Source organism: Montipora foliosa, chromosome 1 (genome assembly GCF_036669935.1).
Source record: "Montipora foliosa isolate CH-2021 chromosome 1, ASM3666993v2, whole genome shotgun sequence".
Lineage (NCBI taxonomy): Eukaryota > Metazoa > Cnidaria > Anthozoa > Scleractinia > Acroporidae > Montipora > Montipora foliosa.
Window position 1 is genome coordinate 53,458,453 of NC_090869.1, and position 10,000 is coordinate 53,468,452.

General features: G+C 40.2%; 1 protein-coding gene across 1 annotated transcript in view; it reads right to left on the reverse strand.

Annotated features, from left to right (window-relative positions):
• LOC138001165 (protein bicaudal C homolog 1-A-like) overlaps window positions 1-10,000 on the reverse strand; it is a 41,817-nt gene that overhangs the window by 8,251 nt on the left and 23,566 nt on the right. The window contains exons 18-31 of the mRNA XM_068847825.1: window positions 9,273-9,327; window positions 8,730-8,802; window positions 8,581-8,649; window positions 8,428-8,464; window positions 8,228-8,267; window positions 7,317-7,420; window positions 5,353-5,421; window positions 4,262-4,327; window positions 3,454-3,496; window positions 2,746-2,814; window positions 2,002-2,066; window positions 1,358-1,457; window positions 999-1,067; window positions 321-385 (exon numbers count right to left, since the gene is read on the reverse strand). Coding sequence (XP_068703926.1) covers window positions 321-385; window positions 999-1,067; window positions 1,358-1,457; window positions 2,002-2,066; window positions 2,746-2,814; window positions 3,454-3,496; window positions 4,262-4,327; window positions 5,353-5,421; window positions 7,317-7,420; window positions 8,228-8,267; window positions 8,428-8,464; window positions 8,581-8,649; window positions 8,730-8,802; window positions 9,273-9,327 — 924 coding nt within the window. The remainder of the gene's footprint in view (window positions 1-320; window positions 386-998; window positions 1,068-1,357; window positions 1,458-2,001; window positions 2,067-2,745; window positions 2,815-3,453; window positions 3,497-4,261; window positions 4,328-5,352; window positions 5,422-7,316; window positions 7,421-8,227; window positions 8,268-8,427; window positions 8,465-8,580; window positions 8,650-8,729; window positions 8,803-9,272; window positions 9,328-10,000) is intronic.

Here is a 10,000-nt window from a genome sequence, read left to right on the forward strand (position 1 = left end):
TTGCGACCCCTCTTTGTATTACGTCTTCTATATTTTCGATAACTCAATGGTCAATGCCTCTGCTCGGCCTTTTCCGTGATGCCCATGCCTTCACAATTATTTCTTCAACGATTCTTTCAGAATTAGAATTAAATTTTGCTTCTCTCGTGTTACTTGTGAGGTGTTGCGTTACATTCAGGTCGCCTCTCGCTGTTTATGAAGTCCCCTGTCTCTTGTCGGCTTCACCAATCGGACGGCCTCAGTTATGGTTGCTACCAATAAAAAGGCTGACAAAACCGACAAAACAGAAGTCTGTAATTTCTCAAACAAAGTCCACTTACCTCTTGTTCTTGGAAGATGCTAAAGTACTTTGCGAGGCCAACCTTTTCTAAAAGTTCTCGGAGATCTAGCAAAATAGAACAGGTCGTAAAGCCTTCTATTCTCGTAAATGCTTTGGGGTGTGTCGAGGAGCCATGAAGAGGAGGAAAAAATCACTGTTCTTATCAACTGCAGATTGAAAATTCATTTGACTCAAAAACTTATGTTTTCAGGAACCAGTGACCGCATACTGAAATAGTACTTCCCTTGACAAATTTCGCAGTTGAGGCTGAGTTAACGAATGGAAAGGAGGCTATCGCTGACCGTGCTTTGATTTAGACACCTTTTTGCTTTTACATAAATGAAACTATGAAAAGCCTAGTGGCAGCCTCGCTACCATTCAAGTGACAGGCAGGGTGCTGTGCAAACAAATGTAAAATGGCCTAAAGTCTATCGTTGGATGAGGATAAGCTGTGACACGAACTAAACAAACTGAAACCTGATTCGTTTCAATGGGCCCCGCTCTCTTCTAAACCAGGAACGGGCCAATGGACCGATAGGCTGCACTGAGTTGTAAGGGCAAATCTCCTCACGCTAAACCTCTCACGATGTCATCAAGTGCAACATTTCACGAACTTCATACGCGCTTAACGGCCGGAAACACTTGCAAACATTCAGATTAAATGAGCCTTACTACACACCTGAGCAATGAGCAAAAGACGGAGAGCTGCTTCTTCTCGACTCAGTTCCATCCATTCTGGAATTTTCAGCTAAAAGAACAATAAATAAAAAAACAGCTTACGAGTGCTTCCTGTCAGACCAATTAGTTGACTGATTAAAGGTAAACTTTTACGCACGTCAAAATCCGATGACTGATTTTTGCCTTGCTTTTGAATGGTGGAGAAAATCGAATATGACTAACGCCTATAGCGCGAGATTTCGTCCCAGTTCCTTGGCTTTCAAAGACCATAAAAGCTATTGGGGCTCAACTGTTCGCGTCTTTTACCAACAAAGCCTTTTAAATAACATGTAAGCTTGTCGTTATTAAAATTCCACGGACCTTGAATTGTGATAAGCATTTTCTTTCGAGCGCCAAACGCACAAATACCCAGTTCCTTAAGGTCACTGTCCGTTAGCGTCATGAAAGTCGGAAAGTCAACCTTAAAAAGAAAATACAACTTGGATTTAATAGAGAATTATTAAGCTGACAATATATGAACTGCACTCCAATGCGGGAGCACGTTCTACAATCTAAAGCATCGGATTTAATATTCCCTTCCACTGGCCAAAAGTGGAATCTCCCTTATTTATTAATGCGGCAACGTTATCAACCTTTTGTCCTTAGCATTTATTACCACACGTTTTCTACAATTGCGAGCTCTTTAACAATTGCTTTTTCGAGACGAATTCTTACTCTAAAACGAGGGTTGATAAGCTCATCTTCACAAAACAAAACAGTATTTAAGGGAAACTTCACTCATGCTAAAGAATAACTGAAATTTATGCCGGGAGGAGGAGAGGGGATCAGGGGAATCACAATCAAAAGGCCTGGGTGGGGTGGGTGAATTTTTCCACTCATTGGCTCACGGTGCAACTATTGAGCATCATGTTTTGTGATGGTTGAAAATGACATACAATGATGCCACAGGATATGAGCTGGAAACTCCGCGAACGTTTGATCGCTGGCGAAGGAAGTAAACGTACCTCTTGTTCTTGGAAGATGCTAAAGTACTTTGCAAGGCCAACCTTTTCAAACAGTTGTCGGAGATCTGGAAAATGAAACTGATTGTTATAGAGAAGATATGACATGCAAAGAGTTTTTCTCAAAGGTTAGAGTATAAGAGGGAACGGTGGAAGCCGTTCAATCAAAGAAAAGGGGCAGGGCATTACGATTACAAAAGGGAAATCAGTCTTAGGCGGAGAAGAACTAGTATCGTAGTCTTTAGGCCAAGGGCAGTAACATGCGGTTATTTTTTGTTTTGCTTTTTTTTGCGCAAGCGGCCGAAATTGTGCGAATCCTGCAATATGATTGGCTCTGGGAGCGGGCCAAATTTTTCTATCCCGCCAACCCGGGCGGAATCCTAGCCCTGGTTGCGTGAGCTTGTGTAATGACCCGGCTTAAATTTCCATTTTTTGACACCCAATCCGTTTACATACAGAAGTAATGTTTCAAAACAGATTTTTTTTAGTTAAGAGGCGTGGAAATAGAATTCAAATAAATATATTTCTCTTTGAAACGTTCAGTTTGTAAGTCGCTTAGTGCATTCGCTGTCAAGTGCGGTGCGAGTCAATTTACCAGCTAAGGGTCGGTCCGTATAGCGAAAAACTGTTACCGAGGTCTTAAAAAAGCTGCCCTCGGTCCGCGGCGTCGGGCAGCATTTTCAAGACCTCGGTCACAGGTTTTCGCTATACGGACCTCTTAGCTGGCAAATAACATATATTTCTTACCCGGACAAAGCGCTGCAGACGAACAGCTATTTCTTCTGGATCCAATTGTTCCTGCTATGGATCCTTCAGCTAAAAGAGAAAAAAAGGAAAGACGTTCGTACGAAGTCAAATCATAGTTGATATATGGAGATGGTTATGAAACTTTGTTTTATGTTTTCGTTCGCTGTTTTGGCCCTGACCATGCACAAACCAAACCCTTTTTCTAAAACACAGCGATTCAAAAGTTTTGATTAATTTATTCCAACTCATTTGTGAACCCGGAGAGGACAAAAGATTGTGCATGGTCACCGCCAAGTTAACATGAAGGGCGACAGTACTGCGATCTTTTTTAAGTTTTCGGGGTTTCATAATTAGTCCATCTATATAAACTATTGACCATTTTCTTATTTCCCATAATACACTTTGTTTGCCCCCCCCCCCCCCCCCCACATTTTGCATAAACCATTGTTATCAAATGCTCTTGGGACACTGCATATTCCCAAGAGCATTTGAAAACAATGGTTTATGCAAACTGTGGGGGGCAAACAAAGTGTATTACGGGAAATGTGAAAATGGTCAATGGTCAAATTCCTCCTTTCTTCTTCCAAAACTGACGGTAAAACATGCTTGCTATTGATGGAACGACTTGTTCTAACACCCTAACACCCATAAGTATTTGAGTTTTGGAGCACTTCGACAAATTGACGATTTCAATTTCAATGCACTTACAAGATGTTTCCTCTTCCTCAAACCGTTCCGTCCTGAGCGAAGACTAAAAAGATTTCAAGAGATTAGAACCCTACCTACGACATGAACAACAAGAAAAACAACTTTTCCTCTGGCTAAGCACTAAAGAAACTAGATGCCCACGTTTCGAAAAACTGGAATGATGGATCACTGAACAAAACTAGTCAATCACCGTTTCTGATGACTGGGTCTTTCAAAAAGGGCTAATACCAAACCTTTTTTTTCATTTTCTACAGAGGACGAGTCAAATTAGTCGAAAAAACATACTTGTCCAATGAGAAAAGAATTAAGACGTGGACTCAAGAAAATCCTGCGAATGCCAAGTTAGACTTCGCCCATTCCAAGTCCTCCGAATTTTTTTCGTCCACTCATCTTCGACTCGGCCAGTACGGTGTCCTATTATACATTTGAATACCAAGGTAACAACTCCGGCCAATCACAAACACACTAAGACAATAAAATGAGCCGATCAAAGCGCGGAGTAAAGACAGAGACCGCCGTTAGGGGCGGGGAAAAGTGAGCTTCCGACACGAGAATTTTAAGTCAATGAATTTTGACAGATCGCCTCCTTCGATCCTTCAATAGCCGAGCGGGTATCGCCAATAGCGTAAAGAAAAGTGACCCTTCTGAATCTTTTCTTTGCTTTCATCTTTAAACTTATTTCTGAGTAAGGAATCATTTTACTTCACCGCAAAGTGAAAAGTTGGTTTCGTTGGATGTTATTTTACGTTATTCGACAAAAGCAACATCGCCGCTTCTTTTCATTGAAGATGTCATGTATGAGACACACCTCAAAACCACATTCTCGCCGCGTATCCCTGGGGCCGGAGGTGAACAGCGATGAAGGATTCGAAGGCTAAAAAGGTAACACAAGAACGTAATTAGACAAGTGCCGGTGATTGCTGGGTAGTGAATTCCGATGTAAAGTCAATACCGCTAGGTGAATTTTGCAAGTGTCTGACAGACAATTGCTTAAATTGTCCAGCTTTGTGCGAGGACCACTTCTCTCATTCGTCTAGAACCCGCACTTCATACATTCATTTCAAAACAAATTCTTCTTTTTTCTAAGGGTGCGTTCGATTGACCGTATTCCGGAATAGGAATACATGGAATGTAAGTTAGAAATCCTTCGTTCTTACAGAGATTCACATTAAATTTGTCAAATATCTGCTAAAATGCTGTTTTAAACATATCTTTACTATCCTTGCTGCTTCGAAACGCGCCAAACATATCGTTTTAATCATCACTCCACGTATTCTTATTCCGGAATAGGGTCAATCGAACGCGCCCTAAGAAAGAGATCGTCGGAGTTAATAGAGAGATTTAGCATCGTTTTAACGGTAGACGTCGAGTTGAAGTTTGCATTTTGTCAAAAATCAAAGAAACTTGTGTGATTTTAGTCAATATCTTGCATGTGAATTAGATATATCGAGGAACCTTTCAAAAGACCTAGGTAAATCACAGCAATTAAGAGCATTCTCGTGCACCCTAAACGTATGCTGAATATCTCTCCAATTCAACAACTTAAGAAGTTGTAAAGAAGGAGTAACTGCAGTTTATCATGCAGGTCTTTTTAAGTGGGATTTAAAAATATATAGTAGTTTAAGTGCATGTGGATGTAAAAAATATGAACAAATATAAAAATATATGTTTAAGAATGTTGGCACATTGAGACAGACAAAACAATTATGCATAAGAAATTTAACGTCTACCAAGCTATCAATGGAAACAAATTGCAGTAATTTCCTTGTTTCTACTATAAAATACTATTAACTTAAGGAAAGCCAATTACAAAGTTAAGTACATTGGAAAACTCTAAGTAGATGCAAAATGGATAAAAAACCAAATTAACGGAAAGAGATAAAAGTAATTAATACCCACCTCAAAGCCACCGTTAATCGAACCGTTATAAGGCATCAAATTTCCCTTTTTGTGAGCTTTGAAATCCAACTGGTCGAAAACATAAACAAACAAATGAAACCATCATAAGAACTAATAACTAAATAAACAGGAATCGAGAAAATGTAACTTTACGAGTTTCGGCAAACATCAGAAGCGTGAAACCCTGTTAACTAGTTTCTTAGCGCGAAGGGAAAACTGACCCGATGCAGAATCCGTGGCAGCAATCGAGCTTACGATCTCCCAACAACGGTCGAATGCTCTTTCTCCGTTCGTCCGTTGCCAGGCAACTAGCCGATCTCAAGGGTAAATTATACCTTCACAGTTTCTTCCTTTTCGTAAAGCAAATTGCAGCCACGCTCGTTCACCCTTTGTGGCGTTGGCAATCCGGAAAGGCTCTGATGCCTTATCTATTCAGAAAAGCATTTTGTTTTTTTCATTTTTCGCATTACTGTCATAGAGGCCACGGAATAGAAGAATTTTTATGACTGAATGTCGGATTTTCCCAACTAATAATAATAACGATAGTGATAATGATAGAGCGAGTTTCAATCGAGTGTCGTAAAACCAAAACCAAAGTAATTACTTTGGCTAATCAAAAAAGACGGAGACAATCCAGTAAACCAATCAAAAACCGAAGTAAATACACGTAGCCGACACAAAGCGCGGGAAAATGTGCACACGCGAGCCACGATTGGTTTTGGTTTGACTTCTGATTGGTTGAAAAAGTGGCGCGAGAACTTTGAACCAATCACTGGGTTAAGTAGAGCGGTTTTTAATTGAGAGTCGATTGCTTTAGTTTTTGATTTTTTCACTCAGTGATTGGTTCTCGCACCACTTTTTCAATCAATCAGTGAAACCAAAACCAATCGTGGCTCGCGGTGCACATTTTTCCGCGCTTTGTGTCGACTACGTCTTTTTTGATTGGCCAAAGTAATTATTTGGTTTTGGTTTTACGGCACTCGACTGAAACTCGCTCTAATGCAAAACCAAAGCAATTTGCTATGTGCTTTCGACGTTCAATTGAAAATGCTCTAATGATAATGATAATGAGTAACTTAACTGTTTTAGCGCAGAGGCACCAATTGGGGACTCTGCACAGAAAACAAATCAAATGAACTCGGATCAAATCGAAGTACCCGGAGAAAATTCTCTTGGAGTTGAGTAGAGAACGAACTGCTTGCGAGCTTTAGCAGCAAAAACTTCTAAGACAACCGCAGGAAATACTCAATTTAAAAGGTAAAAATTCGTGCTGGGCATGCGTACGCATTTCGGTGCATTTCTTAGCCAACTCGACAAAATTGTGAGCATTCGACAGTGGATCTCTCAATTTACGTTTATACCTAAACTGATTTAATACCTAACCAACGTTGCGGTACAAGCCGAAAAAGATGGACAAAATCGAAAAATAGTTCACGTTTACTTTTTTAAGAAGACGTTGCGGTCGTCAAGGAAAAAGGTCCTTCGAGCCGGATACGAACCATCAACCTAAACTGACCCTAATCCTAACTGGTACTTCCCACTGAGCTATCGAAGATGTATACACGTCTGCATGACAGGCACAACTACTTTTTGTGTATCTTTGTCTAGTGTTAAAATTATGTGAAAATACGCAGAAGAACTGTTCTTCAGTGTCGCCCTGCGTAAAGGAATGCAGGTGGCCCTCGGATTCCAGATCCCAGCCAGCGGATTCCGCATCCCGAATAGTGAATCCCAGATCCTGAATCGTAGATTCCGGATTCCAAATTCACGGGTTCCAACGAAATGCATCCTGGATTCCATCCAATGGATTCAGGATACTACGCTCTGGATTCCGGATTCCAAAGCCTCACATTTGCTGGATTCCGGGAATCCGGATTCCTTCACATCGAGCGATCAGTGACTTTATCCTGAATACCTCATAAACAAAATAATTAATTTGCTTCTTAAGACGTCCCTCCACTCACCAATTCTTTTATGACTGATTCCGGCATTGATTTAGAGAAACCAAGCCCACTCCACGTGTTCGTCGGCCTTCTCACTTCGTTGATGACAACTTTCTTTTGCATGGCTAACAAGTTATTAAAATGGATACCAAGAAGTCAAATCTTATCTGCAGATTAATGATTCGACAAGACCCAGCTCACAGTGGCTAGTTTGGATCTTTGGAGGGCCGAGAGAATTTTATTCCCCCTTCTCCTAAATTTTCACTCTACAGCTTCAGTTCTGATTTATTAAAATTCCTTCATTGACTTAACACTCTACACAATACAATCAACGATCATTCAGTGGAATATTTTGAAAAATATATTGAGTTTTGAGTTACAAATCCTTTTGCAACAGATTATAAGTTGCCGGCGTCAGTTCGGTCACTACAAAAGACGAAAGCTCTTGCGTTGTTGCGCTCGACTGCGCTCCTTGAATATTTTGACCCAGTTGTTTTTCAGGAAAACTTTCGTCTTCTTTTTCCCTAGTACATGCCCAAAGCATAAGAACGACTTGTTCAGACTATGAGCATCCCCCGAGCTTATTATGTTGGTATTGCAATAAAAGAATAAGACTGCGAGAAATGACCGCGTATAAAAGGTGCGCGTGGGTAGGATAGCTTTCCCAGGCTTTTTTTTTTTTTTTCGCTTTTCCATCGTTGGATCGAGTGGAACGGGGCTCCTCTTAGTCCAGCCAGCGTTTGTTCGTCGTCTCTCTCCTACACTTGCATACAGTTCTCCAACTTTCCAAAACTTTTCGCAAGAACAAACGGGTAAAAAAATGTCAATGGTGTCAATTAACGCCAACCATCCAAAAGACAACAAATCCAATGATCTTATACAGCTTAAAATTACTTTAACTAAAATTAAAAAAGCAAACTTTTAATGATTACCTACAGTCGCCATGGACTTCATATAATCGTATTTATCAACCTGTTGATGCAACGACAACGCAGAAAAGTATAAGAAAGCACAAACACCTTCCCAAAAGAGAAATAAAAATTGAGCCCTCACTTCTGCAGTTCACAAGCCTGGGCATTTTTGTTCAGCGACAAAATGAAATAAATATATCGATGTGATGAGTTCAACTTACTGGCTGTGTTGGAGCATTTGGTAAAATCTTTTGTAAACTGGAGAAGAAGTAAACACAATGAGAGGATTTATTAGTGGTAGTAGTGAATATAATAATTTACGTTAATTTAAGGCCGGAAAAAAACAAGGTGGAACATTATAACTTTTAACTTACAGTGCTAATGATGAGTTTAAACTGTCATCCAATTGATCAGTATCTGAACTTAAACTCGAGGTACTTGTCCTGAGTAATCGAAAGAGAAAACGATGTCAGTTGCTTCATCTTCAAAGAGTAAGAACAGATTGTAGGCGTAAAGTTCTTACTGTAAATTAACATTCTTTGCTCCGGACAATATTTGAACTGACTGTCGCTTAGAACCATGACTTCCAGAAGAACCTGAAAGGGAGTGATTACAATAAAATCGATCACTTCATTCAATTCTCTCAAGCAAATAAAAAAAAAATTGAAGGGTCAACTAGTAATGTTGGTTTAGGTGTTTGATGAAATGGGAAAGCCGGAATAAACAAAAAAGAAGTCTTAACGCAGAGAAGAGTACCAAATTACTCAACCCAGCCTTCTGTTGATTGAAGAGAACTTTTTTCCGGGTTCCCCGCACTAAAACGTTATTATAACGATTTACAGACAACTCTCATTTCCGGGAAAAAGGGTTGGCGGACTGGTACGAGCGCCCGTCTTCCACAAAGTTGTCTCCCTTCCCCATACTTTTCAATCAAGTTTCGACTTTCTTGCCCCCATAAGCGACAACTACAAAAAATACAAACTCTTGCTACACATGCTTAACGCTTGCCGCGTTAACCGGTTGTTTTTTAGCCATAAGTTACAGTTAGCTTTAATTCTTGACATACCAACTGGGTTCTGGCCGACGCCATTGCTTCCATGCGATTGCACGTCGTGGTAAGGCTGTAAAAAAGAGGTGAGATCATTACGCTAAAAACAAGTTAGTCACCAGTCAGCAAAATGGCACAAAAACTTAAGAAAAAGAAAAATGGATTATCCTCCAGCTCCATTGATCGCGAGGACGACAAATGATTACTAAAGCAAACCTCTTACCAACCACGATATCTTTTTTTTTTTTTTACGTACGTTTTGAATGTATTTCGAGTTTGAGTTTCGTCAGTACAAGCTCAGTTCTTTTGTAAGGTTTGTCCCAATGTATTAACATGTAGACTGTTTCCTTTCTGTCCGTCTGTTTGCTTGTATGTCCGTCCAATCGACCGGATCTGTACGACGTATCTGGTAGGGACGTCTGTAGAGTTTCTGTCCGGTACGGTAAGTATGGTATCCCTGCCTTCACAAAAGGCTGTATTTACCCGGGTGTCGGAGTCAGTCAAGTCAATTGTACCTGTCAGTGAAGAATTTGTCAATCGGGAATGCTGACGTTAATGCCGGCACTTTTGTCTTTCCTTTTTTAAAATAACTTTATTTCTAGCTCTTTCTTTTTTCTTCTCTTTTAGAAATGTCATTGAATTCTCACAATAAACTGTTACCTGTCCTCCTACAGCTAAGTAGCAAATAGGACCTTAATTTCTCACAGTTCAGGGTCTTAATTTCGAAAGCCATCGTCACGGTTTAA